The 21116-nt window shown below is 34.0% G+C and overlaps 1 protein-coding gene across 1 annotated transcript in view; it reads right to left on the reverse strand.

The window, feature by feature from the left end:
• The window catches only part of LOC111178590 (cadherin-12), an 81574-nt gene that overhangs the window by 39417 nt on the left and 21041 nt on the right, over window positions 1-21116 (reverse strand). Inside the window, exons 2-3 of the mRNA XM_022581435.3 lie at window positions 19277-19464; window positions 5437-5690 (exon numbers count right to left, since the gene is read on the reverse strand). Of these exons, the coding sequence (XP_022437143.2) occupies window positions 5437-5690; window positions 19277-19464 (442 nt within the window). The remainder of the gene's footprint in view (window positions 1-5436; window positions 5691-19276; window positions 19465-21116) is intronic.

Consider the following 21116-nt stretch of genomic DNA (forward strand, 5'->3'; position numbering starts at 1 on the left):
GAGTTTTATAATATTTCAGGTTTGCATATCTATAATCTCTCCTTGTCATCCACAGGTAACCATTGTCCAGAAACTCAGCGCAAGTTAGACTCAGTGAGACAATTGAGTATGTATAAGCTTCATACATACTCTTAACAAGTAATGTATCCATCATAATCTCTCTTTTACAATGAGATTGTATCTGTAGTTGAGAATATGAAAGAAAGGCAAACCTTTTGTTGCTTATTTGTATGCACTGGAAAAAAATAGCATTCTTAAAACTGAGCAATATGAAAACGAACAACCCAATTAAAAATGGGTGGAAGACCTTAACAAACATCTTACCAAAGAAGATATATTGATACAAATGGCAAATAAGCACATGAAAAGATGCTCCACATCATATGTTATCCGGGAAATGCAAATTGAAACAACGATAAGGTACCACTACACACTTAATAGAAAGGCCAAAATCCGGAACACCAGCAACACCAAATGCTGTCAAGGATGTGAAGCAACAGGTGCTCTCATTCATTGATGGTGGGAGTGCAAAATGACACAGCCACCTTGGAAGGTAGTTTGGTGGTCTCTTACAAATCTCAACATACTCTTGCCATCTGATCCAGTAATTGCACTCCTTGGTATTGACACACAGGAGCTGACAATTTATGTCCAGGTTAAAAACCTGTAGATGGCTATTTATGCAGCTTTATTAGTAATTCCTAGGACTTAAAGAACACTCAAGATGTTCAGTAGGTGAGTGGATAAATAAACTGTGGTACATGCTGACAACAGAATACATTTTAGCACTAAAAAGAAATGAGCTATCAAACTATGACAAGATATGGAGAAAGCTTTATGTAAATAGTAAGAGAAAGGCGCCAATCTGAAAATACTGTATGACTCCAACTATATGACGTTGTGTAAAGGCTAAACTATGGAGACAGTGAAAAGGTCAGGAATTGGTGTGGGGAGGGATAAACAGAGCTCAGAGGATTTTTAAGGAAGTGAAAATACTCTGTATGATATTACAATGATGGAAACGTGTCATAATAAATATATTCACAGACTGTACAACACCAGGAGTGAATCCTAAAGTTAACTATAGACTTTGAATGATTATGATGTGAATGTAGGTTCATCACTGCAATAAATGTATCCCTCCAGTGGGGGATGCTGCTAAAGGGGGAGGCTATGTATGTGTGGTGGCAACAGGCATATGAGAAATCTCTGTATCTTCTCTCAATTTTGCTGTGAACCTAATCTTATCTAAAAAATATACAATCTATAAAAAATTTTAAAAATAAAATATTTTATACCAATACCTCATTTAATTCTTACAAAAATCTTGTTAAATAGGAGAAAAATAGAAAGCGAGCAAGTTTTCAAGTTTTTAATTTTTACCATTTCATTTAATTAATATTTAAAGTAAATTATATATGTTGCTCTAGGATATCACTTGATAAATGGGGCCTCTGTTTCTTCTCATTCACTAAGCTTGTTTTGTATTTGAGCTTAGGTTTTTGTCCACAAAACAAGATTTCTGGTGTATTGGAAAGGGCCCTCAAATGAAAATCAGCTACTCTGATAGCCTCCTAGTCCACAATGAAAAAATCAATTTCAAGTGATACAAAAATGTTTCCAAAAGTGCATGGAACAGACCAGATATGGAATATAAGATAATTTTAAATGGGACTCATTTAGACATTTATGTTTTAACAACCAGTTATTAATTATTGTATGTATTACTTTTTACTTATGATAATTGATAATGGTTTTCTATTTATTAATCAATTTCACTACTTGATTTTACGCGATGGGTTTTGGTTGGACATATCAAACAAAAGGAGGTAACTTGAAAAATAAACCATTCAATTGTTCTACTAAATACTATAATAATTTACACATGGACGTTTATATACATAAAATAGATTTTAGTTTACATTATCAGTCTCTTATCCAACCCATCTTACATGGAGTAGGTTTAGAATGGAATTGTCCATTTTCTCATTTTATACAGAAAAATACTTTGATTAAATTTTATTTTGAAATTCATTCATAGGATAACTAAGATTTTTAAATGTTTGGAACAGAAGAAAAATAGCACATACTGAGCAGAATTATCCACTGAAATCTCTCTGTAACTTAAATCACTTATATCCAAAACAAATATTAATTTCTGATGTAACTGAATAGTCACCTGTTTTAAATTTCATTTCTTAAGAGACTGCCCCACCTCACTAATGGTAGGTACACTCATTACACTCCTATGAGACTCACTAGAAATCATTTCCATGAACTATATAATAAGAGTGTCAAAGGATATAGAATATTAGAAACAGGAAATCAGTTCATCTAAAGGCAAAGCCTAGAAATGCAAAGGAAACAATAACTAGAAATTAAGCTCACGACAAGAGGGGACAGGATATGGTATATTTGGGGGCATTACACCTAACTGAACCTTTCTTCTAAGGTTTTGCAATCCCTGGTTAATGTCACTGCTTTCTGCCTCTTTGCTGTGCTCAGTGATGATGAAGTAATAATATTTATAAAATACCCAGTGGTGTGGAATAACCTAATCTTAAATTAATACCTTCCACAATAACCCTATGAAAAGTGTAATGCAGAGCAGTAAATGCAGTAAAGCAAAGGAAGACAAAACAAACAGAGCATACCTACACATGCCAAGTAACTTGTCATTTTGATACTTATTTTTTATAACATATTTTTACTATCATTCTTAAGTGATCAAACATGCTTTCAGACCAAGAAGAGATGATCCATACCCCACATTCCTCAACTGACATGATTCAAGTTTATTGTTTACTCCAAGAACATGAAAGTAAGATAACTTTCATGTTGATTCAAAAGCTCCTCTGTCTTTTGACAACCCCTCACGGGGATCAATTAAATCCATCTCTGTCTGCAGCTTCAGTGAGTCAGGCTGCTGCCCATTAGAAAAAAGACTGGGGATACTATTTCATTTCACATAAAGTAGCACTTGTCAGACACTAGTTTCTGTGACATCAAAAACAAACAAACAAACAGATAAAGAAAATAGGCTTGTACCTGGACAATTTCTCTAAAATGTAGCCTTCTTTTATTCTTCACACCAGGGTCTTGGTCTAATCATTTTCTTATATTTAGAAGTTTGTAATTCTCACCTTACCTTTACTGGGTGGTATCTTTTACTTGTCAACTCTCCGATTCTTTGGTTTTAAAGTATTTCATTAAAATAATATTTTATTCATATCTCAACCTCATCTTGCTATTATCAGTATTCAAAATAGAACATATGGACTTCCCTGGTGGTTAAGAATCCACCTGCCAGTGCAGGGGGCACAAGTTTGAGCCCTGGTCCAAGAAGATCCCACATGCAGCAGAGCAACTAAGCCCGTGAGCCACAACTACTGAGCCTGTGCTCTAGAATCCATGAGTCACAACTACTGAGCCCCCATGCCACAACTACTGAGCCTGTACTCTAGAGTCCGGAAGCCACAATTACTGCAGCCCGCATGCCTAGAGCCCGGGCTTTGCAACAAGAGAAGCCACTGCAATGAGAAGCCCGCACACCGCAACGAAGAGTAGCCCCTGCTCGCCACAACTAGGGAAAGCCCACGCGCAGCAATGAAGACCCAATGCAGTCAAAAAATAAAATAAAATAAAAATAAAGCAAAATAAAAAAATAGTACATATAGTAAATTAAACAACTTAGCATGTTCCCTAAGATATTGTGTCCCACTATGTCCCACAATTCTCATCTATTGAACTGTAGAGAATTTCAATCCATGTTTATTTACCTTTTTATTACTTTTTTACAGCCTTCAATATTTCTTCCATTCTGTTTACATTCTTGAAATTACTTATGAATCCACTCAGCAGGCATTTTCCACTTTCACAATGACCAACAGCACACTCAGGGTATTCAGGAACAAGATTGATGAATGATGACAGATTAATGTATAACAACTACTAACATAGCAGATTCTTGAGAATGCCCCTGTGAACACTGGTAATAAATAGACTTCTCTGGAGTTTAACTGACAGTGAATCATGCTGTAATATGAGCATGTAGAACAACTTGAACCCAATGAGGAAATGAGCCAGCATTCAACCTGACGTGTAGGGGCACTCAATAATTGCTCTTTTTCTTCCCTTTCCCAAGACAAATGTGCTTTTTTAGTTCTCTCTTGATCACAGACATGCTTCAAGAAGGAAAGTGTTCAGGTGACTTTGGAGGGTGGATTCAGACAAATACAAAGAGCAGAGCTTTCATGCTCTCAAGCCATATCCTGAAATTTTTCTCTATGCTATGAATGTGTTGAGAATACCGCTGAAAGGATGCTTTTTTTTTTTTTAACCATTAATTACCCCTTGGCTTAAAATCTTGTGAGATGTATGTCTATGTATTTTTCCTATGTCGACAGAGTGGTGTTTTGCTTTAAAAGCCTACTTAATGTGTTCTTTGGTTTGGATTTTGCATACTATAAGCTTCAACCCTTTAGAGTTAGAAGATTTGGAACAAATCACGTTTTTCTCTCTCTCTCTCCTTTTAGTTTGCACCTGCTAATTCCAGATCCCAGTCCTTCCCTCCCCTACACCCCCTCCCCATCGGCAACCGCAAAGTCTGTGAGTCTGTTCCTGTTTTGTACGTATGTTCATTTCTTCCTCCCCCCCACCCCGTTCTTGTAGGCACGTGGGCACCTGGAAGGGATTAAGCATACAGAGGAAGCAAAGTTGAATCAGAACAAGTCTCAAAATACGTTGTAGGATCGATTTATAAGGGAGGAAAATGGAATCCCACCATGTTTCAGCAATGCAAGTGACATTTATGGGGGGCGGTATTTTCTTACTCTTTCTTATTCCATCGATTTCTTTGTTGACTCACTACCAAGCAGCCTTATGCCAGTAAGGAACTCCTTGCGAAGTCTGGGCTTTGAGCAACTCCACAATGCCTCTTACCTTAAGACTGACTCTAATTGTGCTTCCATCAGCATATACAACTGCCACAGTGAAAAAATGAGTTGCAAATTTAAAATGGTAAAACAATCTTTTTCAAGCACTAACTTTGGGTAAGAGACAGAGATTTTAGAATAATTGAAAAATGCATTATATATCTATGATATTTCAGGCACTGTGAAAGTATCTTAATATCATTATTCATGAGAATCATCCTTTTAGGCTTACTATTAAATCCCTTTTGTGGATAAAAAAATTGAGGTTGACCAGCATGAGTGACAAGCCCAACATCAGGTCACTACTAAACCCTGTTACAGGGATTGATATCAGATGTTTTTGTTCAAATCCTATGTTTTCTCTTCTATTCTTATACTTACTATGTAAAGTGATTCCATTTTCAAGCACTATTCTCTAAATAATTCATGCAAGCCTGGTCAGAGTGTTGTTTTATTTTCTTTCTCTTTCTGACACAGAAAAGAAAACATTTCTTTTTCTTACCTTACGGCACTGCTGCCGACATCGAGGTCTTGGGCAGTGACGGCGCCAATGATGGTCCCTACTGGAGTGTCTTCGTAAACCTCCATGGTGTAGAGGGGCTTGCTGAAAACCGGCGGCTCGCCCACATCCAGCACGCTGATCTTCACTGTGGCAGTGTCCTTAAAAGGGCCCGCAGAGTGAAACCGGTGGTCAAGGTGCAGGTTGGAGGCCTCTACTTTAAAAGTATAAGCCTTCTTTGTTTCAAAATCCAACGGCTGTAGCGAGGACAAATCAAAAGTGAGGAGATACATTCATATAGGATGTGGCAACGATGGTGGACAGAGTAATTTGCAAGTTAATATCAAATGGTCATTTTCCTTTAATAATTAGTGGGTAAGGGAAGTACAAGTTAAACATTTTAAGAAAAGAGTCGACCAGCTGTAGAAGTGTCTGGGTAACTTGTACATGTCATCAGCTGCATACATTTAAATGACATATGCACACATATGTGCTAGATAGGGCTTATTCCTTTCACGTGAGTGGTTACAACTGCAGGAGATCGAGTACCTATTAAGGATGCTCTTATCCAGTACTGACATCTGGTGGAATTAAGCAGTAATTAAAAATACAACAAAATTGAAATGATACTTTTAGATTCCAGCTAAAACTTTGGTATAGCAAACTATGTTTTTTTCTTGGACAATTTTTATTATTTAGACAATAATATCCTTTTCTATTGAATACTTTTAATGTCTAGGTATTTTTGCTGCCGAGGACTATATCCAGAGTTTTGGTCCTTTGTGTTGTCAGCATTACACATAGAATTAGTAGGCACGGTAATGCATGATCAGGATATATGACCAAGAATTAAGGCTTTGAACATATAGGATTAAAGAACAACATGAGACAAAATATTTGGATGGAATTTGTCCTTGGAGTCACTGATCGTTGATTTTTCACTTTACACTGCTTATATTTACCTTTTTCTGAATATTAGTTTTATGTTCCCAATAACTGGAAATATTATATTACAGAAATATGACATTGCTGTAGTGCTTTATTAAAATGAAAACTTTAAGGTCACTGGCTGTGACTTCTCATCACGTATGACAAACTAAGACATGAAATTAACATTAACATAGTTAATTAACATAGTGATTTTCTGGGACCTTTAGAAGTTTCTGTTTTCTAAATTAATTCCCTCTGGTATGACTCCCATGATGTGCTAATTGCTGTGTCAACATATCTCTTTTTTGCCTCAGTACACCTGAGGGAAATAAAGTGGGTATATTTCTCTCTTTTAAGGACAAGATTGCTGTTTTATGCTTTTCCAGTGAAGAAGGGAAAAGAAAAGAAAGAAAATCACTGTGAAATCCTTAAAAACTCACAAATCTATAAGTTTATTATAGCAAACAGTAACACTTCTTGGACTTGACATTAAGTTTCTTTCACAGTAATTTTCACTCAGGGGGATCCATCTTTATCTTCCCTGTAATCGTTCCCCTTATTTTGTTTAATTCGTCCAATTTTTATTCATGTATTTCTTTGCCTTGGACTCAATGCTTTCTTTTAATTTTTATTTATTCAGCTCATACCTGTTTACATAGAATACTGATTTTCTTCAATTTCTGTCTTCTTCTTGCTAAGACTTTTCATTTACTTTAAGCTAAAAAAAGAAATCTCAAACAAAACAGTTCAAAACTAAATTAATTTTAAAAAGTGTTGATTGCCTACATGGTGGTAAGACCTGGGATACATTCCAGGAGGACAGAATGAGGCAAAGATAAATAAGGTTTGCCATCTTGTTTAATGACTGAGTTGTTTGAATAAGTAGTAAGTCCCCCATCATTTGATGTATTCAAGAGAAATCAGGTGCCATAAGAGATACCTGAGTGATGTATAATTTATAAGCTGTACAAGCTAGTTTAAGTTAAAGAACATATAGAAATATACTTCATGTTTTGTAAACTCTAAATGCCATCTCGATGAATGTTAAACAATACAATTTTTTATCATAGTTACCCCTAACTTCTAGTGTAAGACGATTTTGATTTTATCACCTCAGGTCCTTTTGCCTAGAAGGCTATTTGAGCTGCCTTGACTGATACTTACCCCCTTCTTTGGCCCAGAATTAACTTCTCTTAAAATGTAGAAATTAGTACCAATTGTTCATCCTTTCCCTCTATACTTCTCCTAGACATCGGAATGCTTCTGATTGTCTGTAGGATTAGGCAAATTCTTTCTAGACAAGATCTCAATTTTATTTACCTAGTTAATTAACATGTCACTGATCTCTGATGGACTTGACTTCCCACTTTGGAGTCCATTTCAAACCCAGGAATGAAGGGAGAATTCCAAAACCTTTTCTATATTTTGTTTTAGGAGATCAGACATAATCTATGCCTTTTAAGAACTCCTGACCTGTCACAGCAGACAAATATTTAGTGGGCAGGGTGATAAAGAGTGAGATGAAAGGAACTATCTGTACATACAGATATTCTTTTATGACTGAAAACTTATCTCCTGCAGTGATCAAACAACTGAAGAAAATTGTAGGAGAAATGCCACAATAATATCCTAGAGTGCCTTACCTCTTCGTGACCCTGGCCCTTAGGCAAGCTGCCATTGTATAAAACCGGATAGCTCAGAAAGAGCAAAAACAAAAATCAATACCAATCTCTCTCTAATTGACTTTATCCGACTCATCTGACAGACTACCCACCACTCTTTGTGAAGGAGGTGGGGTGGGGTGGCGCCGAGGAATGAAATTCATCTAACTTTGTAATCAACAAAAATCCTCTTATTTGAAACAAGTATAGAAAAAACAGGATTTTTTATTATTGTTGGGAAATGAATCATATTCCATAACAAAAATCCATTATTATGAAGTGGAAATAATTCAGCTCTCGCACAATAAATAGAAAATTTTGTGGTACTGCTTGGGGTGCATTCAGTTTTATGAACCTTTCTAGAAAAGTAAGAAAATGATTGATTAAATAGAATTTAGTTGAGTAGTTCCTTTGTCCTCAGGATGTTTCGATAAAGGAAGGTTAGTGAAACCAGAATTTTCAGGAAACAATTAATATCGTAGGGAGTTGTACAGTAAGAAACCTAAACTGTGAAGAAATGGAGGGACTTCCCTGGTGGCGCAGTGATTAAGACTCTGTGCTCCCAATGCAGGGGGTCCAGGTTCAATCCCTGGTCAGGGAACTAGACCACATACATGCTGCCACTAAGAGTTTGCATGCTGCAACTAAGGAGCCCACCTGCTGCAACTAAGGAGCTGGCGAGCCACAACTAAGACCTGGAACAACCAAATAAATAAAAATAAATGAATAGATTTAAAAAAGAAATGGAGTAGGATATATTTAATTGTTCATTAGAATAAAAAAGGAAAAAATTGGGCAAGATATAATCTTTCTGATTCTTTGTTTTTAGCCACTTTCTCTGCTTTGCTGAGGTCCAGGTCATGAAAAACTACATAAAATATTAAAGTACCAAAATATTTTCTCATTTCAAAGAGGGATGAGCAATTTTTGGCATAAAATACAAAAGAATAATTCCCTGTGCTCTTCCAGGCCTCATCATGTTTCCAGATAATGTTGAGTGAAAATGGATAGCTAGAGTTATATTTTGAGGAATTTGAAAAGTAGCTTTGGTAGACAGAATTCCCAAGGTGTCCCCAAAATTCTCACCCCCAAGGACAAGATAACCTCTTCTACAATCTCTTGTAAAATTTGCTGCCCTTGAGTGTGTGACGGGCCTCTGAACTGAACGGGATATCACCCCCTGAATTTGTTAAGTTTTATGGAAAAATAAATGATTGAAATATAATCAGGGTCTTTAATCACTTAACATTCAGTTAACCACAAGAGAGATTTTGCTTGAAGGGTCTGATGTAATCATGTGAGCCTTAGTAGAAGGAGGTACTACAGATGATCTCCTGGCCTTGAAGAAGTAAATTTGTGATATAGGAGCCCTCCTGACAAGTGCCTGGGGTGCCTCTGGGAACTGAGACTGGATCTTGACCAACAGTCAGCAAAAAAGTAGGGCCCACAGTCATAAAGCCATAAAGAAATGAGTTCTGCCAAAACAAGTAATCTTGGGAAAAAACTCTGTGCCTCAGATCAGTCGCAGCAGCGGCCTACACCTTGATTTCAGCCTGGAAGACCCTGAGCAGAAGACTCACATATACTATGCTCTGACCCACAACTGCTTGTGCTTTCATCGCTCTTTACTTTCTGCTCTTCTCTACTGGTTCATTTTTTTATGATGAACATGTACCATTTTCACCATCACAGTAGAGTCCTCACTCTTAACAAAATGTATCCTTTAGAAATGACTCTACTCTCTCAGTCATATTATAGGTCTTAACGGTGAATGGAAAGGAAAATTGTCAATGAACCCAAATAACTGAAGGCTGTAAATGTATCTGAAAGAGAAGATGCTTTTCAAGACAAGCAACAAGAAAGCAGATTTATACCAGGCTGAACAAAGATAAAAAGACACTAGGAACAAGCTCTTGTAAGGGAGGTTTATGATACGAGGCTGAACTATAAAGATAAGACTTTCAGATCAAGCATCATTTTAAAGGAAAATCAAGTTCCTCAAACTTAATTTTTTTAATAATACAGTAGTCAATTCATTTACTCCTTGCTAGACTTTCCTATTAGCTAATAAATTAGTCTAAAACTCTACCACTACTCAAGTCTCATACTAAATCATCCATAGATGATGTCTGTACCTACTTCTTTAATTGATTTATTCAATTTAACTCTGCATAAATTGAATTAAATATTTGAGTAGATTTTATTTTGTCACAGTAGGAATTGAGGATATCTTGGTTCATGAGTTAAATTAAGTCCATTTTTTTTTAGAGAGAGAGGGATAGCCAGAATGAATAATAAGTAAATAATACTTTTCAGTTAGTGGTAAGATTTATGAGGAAAATAGTGTAATGGGACATAAGATAAATAAGCAAATGGTAGCATCCCAAGTGGTAATAAGTGCTATGGAAAAATCCAAAACTTGGAATACAGATCTGTATTGTGTGTGTCAGGGGTAGATGGGGAAGAATGCGTGTGTGTTTATATGAGAGGGAGCTATGGGACGGTCTGGTATATCCCGTCATCACTGAGGAAGAAATTCAACTCAGTGTCACACATACAAAAAATGTCAAGCAGTTATCTGATGGAGAAAAGTTGTCACATTATCAGATGAGAATGCCCCTATCATAAAGGGGAAACAGTGAAATGTGGCCATTTTTAAAATGTAGATTTTAGTTTTGACAAATTTTAACAGTATTTCAGTTCTAAAATTTTAAAAGTTTAAAAGAACAATAGAATTACCAGACAAAAAGTGTCTGTCAAGTAAAAATATTAAAATGAAGAAATATATAATTAATATACCTTATCTCTAAAAAATTTTTTACAGAACTATTTACTAGAAATGAATTTAATTTTTCTGTGGGCAAGTTATCAACTCTAGGTTTTTGTGCAGAACTGCAAATTTTTGATAATTTTAATGAATTAACTTAAGAATCATGGCATCGTTTCTAAGCCATATTTCAGTGACAATAATTTTTGGAACAAATTCAGTAACTAAGATAAAACAAAATAATTTTTGTTGGAATTGGAAGAACATATAGTGCTTTTATTTGAGGGCTTGTGGTGATATTTTCCCTAAGAAAGAAAAGATTTCATCAACTGTTACTAATGCCTAAGCAAGATATACGTTTTATAGGCACATGCAGTGTAAGTCATGACCATCGGGGGAGGGGGGATTCTTTTTAACTTCTTGAATGTCCACTCTCACATTTTACCTCTAATATATATTGTTCTTCACAATAGTTGAAAGTATATGCTTTTCAAATATGTTCTATAATTTACCGCAAGTTGTGTAGTCTTGAAAAATTTACTTTTCTCCAATAAGCTTCATATTTCTCATTTATATAATCAGTAAAGCAATATTTTTCTAAATACTTTAAAAACATGTTGAACTCTGCATGGTATGTGAATACTAAGAAAAGTATTGCATCTGAAATTAAAACAATAAACCAACATGATTTTTTTTAAAAAAGAAATTTAAACACCCTGTATATTTTAAGCATTTCCTTTATCATGGCGACACAGATATAGATATGACAAAGTGTCTTTAGGGGCTTAAACTATAGTAGAAAGAAGCAGATGCATTTAGAATATGAGTACCTTTAAGTCTCATAGGTGCTTGGACAGAAATGGTAACATTTGGGGAAGAAAATAAGGAGGGATCAACTTTCCCTGAGGGACTCAAGGAATTCTTTGGTGAGGGACATGAGTAACAGCCATGTTAAAGAACAGGAAAAAATTAATAGAAATGCTCATGTAGGGTGGTGCCTTCTATGCAGAAGGAAGAATAGCACAGCATCTTCCATAGAAATTGCAATGAGTTTGGTGTGGTTGGAATGTAGCAGGTGAATGTGTGTGTGAGTGTGTGTCTGTATGTGTGTGTGTGTGTGCATGAAGAAGATGATAATAGAAAATATACTATTTGCTCTTTATCTTACTAGTGATAGGAGTCAGAAACAGATTAGGAGTGCGAGTAAAATAAACAGATGTAGGTTTCAACCATTCACTTATAAAGTAAATGGATGAACATAAGGTGTGTGGCTCAGAAAATAGCCCTTGAAGTGGTGGAAAAGAGTAACAAGGATTGTTGTAGGTCAACCCATGAAGAGGAGAAAGGGAAATTTTAATCCAAGTTCAGAAGGAATCAGTGATCAGGCTTCCCGTCCTATTCGGAAAGGGGAGTTCATGGTAACGGAAGCAGCATAAGAATAAGCCTAGATTTCTGCTTTAAGGAACTGGAGAGGAAGTAGGGCCTTATCCAGGAAGGAGAAAATGTGAACAGGCACGCTTTGGTTGGGAGAAGACAAGGAATTCAGCTTTGGACATTTTGAGTGTGAAAAGACTAACACACACAAGTTAGAAATGTCTACAAGGCAGTAAACAGTGTTCATTGGTTATGTCAACTTGGGGGCTAGTTGAGAGTTGATGAGACTAGGGAAGTGAGATGTTTAAAAAGGAGATGAAGATAAGTATTTACAAAAACAAGAGCATAATATTTACAGAAACAAACAACACGTATTTTTCTTTGAAATTTTCATGTTTGTATGACAAAAACAGGAATATTTTAAACAATAAATTGAGGTGTATGCTTGGTTATATAAAACAAGGTATTCCTAATTTTATTTTTATTTTTTCTAAGAGTTATTCAAAAATTAACCACATGATGGTGCTATGCCACCAAATCATTTGATGTGAATTCACTCCCCTGCTATTTGAGATGTCAAAAAGAAAATGAGTTTTAGTGACTAATGGGACATAAATAAAATTGTCCAGTGAGACCAGTTGAGAGTTTAGCCTATTTATTTAAAATTCTGGTGAAGAATAAAATATTTTATCTCTTCTGTCTTTAAGGAAAAAGAAAATAATTCACCTTGGATTCACTGTGATCACAGTTATGGTTATTTGAAATGAAATAATATCGCCAAGTAACAGCAAAATAGTAAGGATTTTTTAATTCCAAAAAAGTTTTACTTATTTTGAACTAAATAGGAAATCACTTTACCATTCTTTATTTTAAACAGATGTTATCATTACCTGTTAGTTCCAGATAGATATTTTGTAGAAATAGCACAGAACTGGCTTAGAAATTATTCAAGACATTAAAATTGTTCTTTTGTACAATTTAAGTATTCATCCCACTATTTAATTGCCTAAATTTCTTAATCAGTAACAAGAAAACCACAGTGTGCCTATAAATAAACATGTATTTTCCGTTCTTGAATGTTTTTAACTCATGTAACTTTATATTTATACCCAATAAGTATATATTTATTCTCACTTATCCAGTAGGAAATAAAAACTACTGACTAAAAATGTATTTCATTTAACTTTTCATGTAAGAATGAAATTGCTGAACTTAAAATACCTTACTCTCTCTTATTTTAAATGTAACCTATCGCCTAATTTTTAGATGTGACAAAAAATGTTTTTAAGTTATATTACCCCAATTTTGTTATTGTTTCTATTGCTAGAATACTTAACAACATATAGGGCACTTTTTATTTGTTCATTCTTTCCTCAGTGCAATAGGACGTAAGTATAAAGCAAGAATAGTTTGTTTCTTTAAAAAAAATATATATATCTTGTGCCTTGTAGAGATATATAAAGTTGCATAATGTTATTCTGAATTCAAAGTGACACAGTGAAATGGCATTCTGTCACAGTGCTCATAAACTGAATCCAAGTTGAGGTTTAAAAGAAATAAAATAAAAATGCTTTTTTTTCATTCTTCTCAGCTCATACAAGCATGACCATCATTTTTATACATGTACACCCTCCCTCCATGCAGAAGAAGAGAGAGGGGGGAAATGGTAAAGGGAAAGTAAATAAAAATTTTGGAAATAAAACTATAATGAGAATATGTGCTTCAGAGAATATTAAACATTTTCATTTATTTTTTAAGTGAGCCTAAAAAAGAAAAACGCTCCGAAAACAAAGAATATCCTTATATTCAAAAGCAGATATATATTCAAATGTAGAGTATATATTTTTAGACTTTCTAGATGCATGTACTTAAAAACATAATTTCTGTATGAATTTGGTTTTACATCAAAACTCTTCATTGCAATTCTATGCTGAGATATTGCAGGGAGAAGTTTCCAAAGAGTAATTTTAAGATCATTATGGAACAAATACTGCTGTTGATATTTACATACATATTTATGATTTTGCATCTACTTCTTCTGGGACTCTGAATAAGTTCAAGATAAAGTCTTCTGAGAACTCTCTGAACACACGCATAAATAGCCCTATAATACAGTGTTCGCTCAAAAAATATCTAAAGAACTGTAGGCCAACAGGTACATGAAAGGTGCTCAACATCACTAATCATCAGAGAAATGTTAATCAAAACCACAATGAGGGCTTCCCTGGTGGCGCAGTGGTTGAGAATCTGCCTGCTAATGCAGGGGACACGGGTTCGAGCCCTGGTCTGGGAGGATCCCACATGCCCATGCCGCGGAGCAACTAGGCCCATGAGCCACAACTACTGAGCCTGCGTGCCTGGAGCTTGTGCTCCGCAAAAAGAGAGGCCACGATAGTGAGAGGCCCGCGCACCGCGATGAAGAGTGGCCCCCGCTTGCCACAACTAGAGAAAGCCCTCGCACAGAAACGAAGACTCAACACAGCAAAAATAAATTAATTAATAAATTCCTACCCCCAACATCTTCTAAAAAAAAAACCACACACACACACACAATGAGACATCACCTCATATATGCTACACTGGCTATTATCAAAAAGACAAAAAATGAGTGTTGGAGAGGATGTGAGGAAAAAGAAATCTTTGTGCACTGTTGGCGGAAGTATAAATTGGTGTAGCTATTATGAAAAACAGTATGGAGTTTCCTCAGAAAGTTAAAAATAGAACTGCTGTATGATCCAGCAATTTCATTTCTGGGTATTTATCCAAAGAAAACAAAAAAAACACTAACTTAAAAAGACATATGCAACCCCATGTTCATTGCAGCATTATTTACAATAGCCAAGATATGGAAGCAACCCAAATGTCCATTGAGAGATGAATGGATAAAGAAAATGTGGTATATACAATCATCCTTTGGTATCCACGGGAGATTGGCTCCAGGACCCCTGCAGATACCAAAATCCAAGCATACTCAAATTCCTTATATAAATGGAAGTGGTATTTGCATATAACCTATGCACAGTCTTCCTTATATTTTAAATATTCTCTAGATTACTTGTAATGCCTAATACAAGTAAATGTTATGTAAATAGTTGCCAGTGTGCAGCAACTTCAAGGTGTGCCTTTTGGAACTTCCTGAAAATTTTTTTCCCCAATATTTTCCATCCACAGTTGATTGAATCCTTGGATGTGGAACCTAGAGATATAGAGATACAGAATAAAATCTTGCCACTTACAACAACATGGATTGACCTTGAAGGCATTATGCAAAGTGAAATAAGTCAGACAGGGAAAGACAAATATCATATGATTTCATTTATATATGAAATCTAAAACAAAAGACAAAAACATAAAAGAAAAATAACAAGAAAAAAACAGGCTCATAGATTACAAAGAATAGATTGGTTGTTGCCAGAAGTGGGGGTTGGGTGGGGGGTGAAATGAGTGAAGAGAGTCAACAGGTACAAACTTACAGTTATAAAGTAAATAAGTCACGGAGATGTAAGATACTATATGGGGACTACAGGTTAATAATACTGTGTTGCATATCTGAATGTTGCAAAAAGAGTAAATCTTAGAAATTCTCATCACAATAAAAAATTTGTAACTATGTGTGGTGATGGATATTAACTAGATTTATTGTGGTGATCTTTTGCAATATATAAAATTTTGAATTATTATGTTGCACCTGAAACTAATATAATTTTGTGTGTCAATTATACCTCAATAAAAAGTACATAATTTACATTATTTAAATTAATTTTGAGTTTTTCGTGGGCTTTATTGAACAGAATATTTCCTCATTGTTTTATTTTTAGAAAAATATACTGCCATAGTTATTCAAGTCATATATCTATATATGTATGTGAGCACGTGCACGTGCACACACATATACACACACACACACACATTTACTCAAAATAATACATACACCAGATATGTAGATAGGTAGGTAGGTAGATAGATAAATAGATAATTTCAAATTTTTGTTACAAAAATGTTCCCCTGAGTTATTTTTTACAGATTTATAAATGTAGTCTGTAGGTTGCAATTTTCTTTTCCAACAGAATAAGAGGTTAGCTGGTATGGATTGCCTCTGGTGTCTCCTTATTTAGAGAGTAAAACAAATTAGAATGCTAAAAACAAATCTATTCAAATGTTTGACATAATTTACCGAATGTTAAGAATATTTATAAAAATATACTTGGGCCGTTCCTTTAAAATCTAGCCAGAATCTCACCATTTCTCACAATTTTCATTGCTATAAAGATCAGGGACCATATCTCCATCATTGGTTTCCTGGATTATTTCTATAGTCTCTTAACTGGTCTATTCCTGTCCTTACTCCCTAGTCATTATTCGCCTAAGAAAAGTCAGCGTATCCTGGCTTTACCAAGGGTAATGGTAATTTAGATAGAAATTTGCCACGGTCTTCTCGTATCATGATTTAATTCAAGTCCTTTGCCTGGTCTGCAAGGATCTCCATGATGGGACATTCGTCGGCATATTTGACCTCATCTCCAGCTATGGGCCCCTCCATTCACTGTACTCAGTGCCACTGGCCTCCTTGCCCGGTACACTCCCATTTCAGGGATTTTGCAATTGCTGCTCAGTCTTTCTGGAGCACACATCACTCAGATACCATATGGCTCATCTTTTGCTTCCTTCAGGTCTCTGCTGAAATTTCATCCTAACAGAGAAGTCTTTTCTGACTACCTCACTGTAGGATAGCTACTACCCTCTAAATTGCTTATTTTTACCCTGATTTGTGTTTTGCAAACTTAAATTTAACACTGTCAGTGCTTTTAAATTTACTTATTGTCTAACTTCCCTGGTTGAACAGTAGCTGCTTGAGCAGAGTGAATGTGTCTGTTTCCTTCACTGCCCCCCAGAGTCCAGATGCGTTAGGATTTAGTGGTTGTTGCATCAATGTTCGGTGAATGAAGGAGTGAATTTTAGTTATGGACCCTGAGTTTTATTTAGATAACAAATTTTATGCCAGCAAAATGAGCAACGGTTATTTATCCACTGCAGGAGGAAAAATATATGTATTTATAAACATATATATATATATATATATATATATATATATATATTTACTTCGAGATATACTTTCCAGGCTATTTTATACATTATATGTAAATCCATTTTAATAAAGGTATGCTATAATTTCACAAATATCACTTTTAATCTAGTTAAAAACTAGAAAATAAAAAAATAAACAAAATGAATACAAAATAAATAAGACTCTTTCACTCTTTATGACATCTCCATACACTAAAAAGGCAGAAGATATATTCTTTTTGCTTTAGTGATTATGCATAATAAGTATTTACAAAAAGTTGATTTATATAACTACGTCATTACTTTCAATGATTAATCCATTTTGACATGGTAATATAAAGTTCTATAGTTAGCACACTACTCCCTTTTCAATTGTGTTAAAAAGTAAAAAAGAATGTCATACATTTTCCCAGATTGACACTAAGACATTGATTATTTATTGGCATAGATGGTAAATAAGTGTAAATCAATACAAAATATAAAATCCTATGTGTAAATATAAAATGCATTCATTGTATCTCTGTAAATATAAATTAATATAAATATATATATTATACACAATGTAACTCTTTTGTACCTCAATTTTACTTTGTAAATATATTTAATTTCAAACTTAACTTTTATGAATCATTGATATAAAATATTTTCTATTATTTCTCATATTACTAAGAGAATTTATATCTGTTTAATATGAATTAATATCTCTACACCTTTTAAGCATTGTTATATATTGAGATCATTTTAAAAAAATTTTGACAAGATTTTAAGGGATTTGTTACTGAATAGAAAAAAGAAAAACAAGCAAAACCACAACAAAATAATAATGGAATAAACATTTGACACAATTTTTTTTCTAGGTATACTCTGAAAATTTAGCATAAATGAAAAATTTTGCTGAATGGGACCATGTGATTAAATTAATTTCTAGACAAAGCACAATTTTCTTGCAATAGTAGGAAGTAAAAGTTGATAAATCATCTACATGAAAACTGTTTCTTTTCAGGATTATTTTTATTACCACATATGTTGTTTCTTTGATAAAATTCAGAGCTCCTGAACAAATATGGAAACAGCAGCATGATTAATGGGACTGAATGTAAAAATACTTTTTGCAGGTTAAAATAATCACAAGTATCAAAATTAAATGTGTATGGTATACCACCTTTTGGGATAAATAGAGTACACTTTGCTATAATAGGGAGAGGGAAAAACTGTACTAAATTAAATGAAGTTCATTTTTTTGCCTGCGCTGTATTATTGGAAATTCCTATAATTTACCTCATTGTTATAGAAATAATCTACACACCCCAAATACAGTCATGATTTTTCTCTTTCTCACATTTACATTCTTCTTCTTCATGACCCTACCTGACAGAAAACAAACTACATACACTGAGATAAGGATTCATTTCCAATATTTTGAATTTTGCTCTCCATCCTCTTTTATATAAAACAATTTAACATTACTCGAGGGCTTCCCACCGCATTCCACCTTTTTGTCCTCTCCCTCCTTCTCGTTAATTTTTCTCTTCACTTCCCTTGTCATAGCCCCTCAAACCCAGCGCTACCCATTCTCATTTCGTCCACTTGCCAGTAGCAGCACTCGCCCATATCAGAATTCTTCCAGTCTGAGGTCCAGGCTCACAAACAATGTGTGAATTAGATATTTATATTCTCAGAAAAGTAATAAAAGGGGCAAGACCAAGCTTGGTGTGCAGAGAGTTTACTTCTAGATCTTATTTTTAAATTAACCTTTTCGTTTGAGTTGATAACATTAAAAAATTAAATTAAAATTAGACTCTGGTAAGAATTTTTTAAGGATTTAAGCAAATTAATAGGCCTAATTTTTTCAACATAAAATATATACCTGGTGAATCACAGAATAAAAGTGTCTCTGGGAGTGAATACTTCATAGTCACCTGGTATTTTTTTAATTTAAAATATTGCTTATTGAAGGAAAATTAAAATTTCTGTCATTTTCAAGTTTTAGTCTTTCTGTTCATTAATTTTTATTGGGTAATCTACTTTGAAAAACATGTCTATGTACCTTTTTCAATTTGAGGACTCCTTCTTGTGTATTCTCATCTGTGACGATGTCAAACAAATTCCCCCCATCTCCTGGAACAATACTGTATTCAATTTCCGCATTTTGTCCAAAATCAGGGTCCACAGCTCTTATTCTTCCAATAGCTGAGCCAATAGGGGAAGACTCAGGAACTTTCAGATGGAAAATGCCTGATAAGATATATATAATTTTTGTATACAGTGGAGTTAGTAAAGTACATAATAAGATTACCAGCCTTGAAAATATAGTCTACAGAAAATAAATCAACTCTAAAACATAATAGTGCAAAATTGAAAGGCAATTTGCTATCCAGTTAAAGATTATAATTAGGAGTAATAATTTCACTTTTCACTTCAATAGATTCTGTTGTAGAATTTCAATTGGTCATTATAAATAGTAGGAAGTGTTAAATTAAAATTACTGTGAAGAAATATTTTACATACTAGCACCATCTAAGTGTAACCAGTATCAAATATGAAGGTGGGAATACTCATGAAATAAACTGATACTAATGCAAAAGAATCCAGGATACAAGACATAGATTAAAAAGATACATAGATAGATGATAGATGGATACATAGATAGATAGAAGACAGATATTTAGATATTTATAGAAAAATAAGGCTATGTGTCCTAACACAAAAAAATATAAAACATATATGTAAATGAATATAATAATAGATGAACTATTTCCTCAATAAGTATAAATCATTAAACTAAAAATTACTTGTAAAATGATAAGTGTATATATATATATATATTTATATCTATGTATTAAATACATGTACATATATTTAATCTACAATGGATTTAAGTATAGTATACTACAGACTAATATTCAACTTATACTTAGTAAATTTTTAGTAGATTCCCTTCCAGGTACTTTTACACACTTTTAAAGTCTGGATATAAAGTTCTCTCTCCCAATTTTTTAACATTAAGGAAAAGAGAAAAGTAAAATGCTTATTGTGTACCACCAGGCGGAGCACCGACATTACTATAAATTTGATACTGAGTCAGAAAAACCTATAAAAATCTCTATCTATATAAAATATAATAGAATCAAGAAAAATTATGGTATCTCACAAAAATGAAAATATATACATTGTTTAAAAGAGTTTACAAAATTTTGTAAGGTATAACGTGAAGAAAAAAATATGGGCTATTTTACTGATATCTCACCAATATAAATATTAATAGGTTAAACAGCAGTCTGTTTAAATCAAAAAAATGGAAAGAAAGAAAATAGGAGGAAATGCGAATGCTAAAGCAAAACTAAACACAAAAATATAAAGTTTAAATTACTATTGACACCAGTTTAAGCTTCTGTTAGTAGATTTTGGATTCTACTTTCCCATGAGTAAAGCAACCAGGGTAATTAATTTGATTTGAACTTCTAGTTACATTTATAGAAATTAAATTCGAAAGGTTTTAATATGTTTTTTGGATGCTGAAGTTCATCCAACAAGCTACATTACAGTATTACAATTGTTTCCTTTGAGATATGAGAAAAAATAATCATTCACATTTTATGGAGATTCTGCCAAATTGTCAATTCTTTATTCCCAGTTATTTTTAGAGGTCTATTGTTGTTTCAGAACCGGTTACAAAATTTTCCAATTTCATTAGCCCAGGAAGCACTTAAATCTTGCCATCTGCCTTTCTACCCGCTGCCCCCAAAAAGGATATCTACCTTTTGCTCCTATAATGTTAAAATCAGCCTTATTTATATCCATCCAATGGACATTACCTCAACGGGACATATAATATATTTAGTCTCAAGAGAGCTAAGTATTTACCTAAAATTGTTTGTTTCCATGTA

The sequence above is a fragment of the Delphinapterus leucas genome, chromosome 3, assembly GCF_059928025.1.
Source record: "Delphinapterus leucas isolate spDelLeu-1000000601 "Yukka" chromosome 3, BTC_Dleu_Yukka2, whole genome shotgun sequence".
Taxonomy (NCBI): domain Eukaryota; kingdom Metazoa; phylum Chordata; class Mammalia; order Artiodactyla; family Monodontidae; genus Delphinapterus; species Delphinapterus leucas.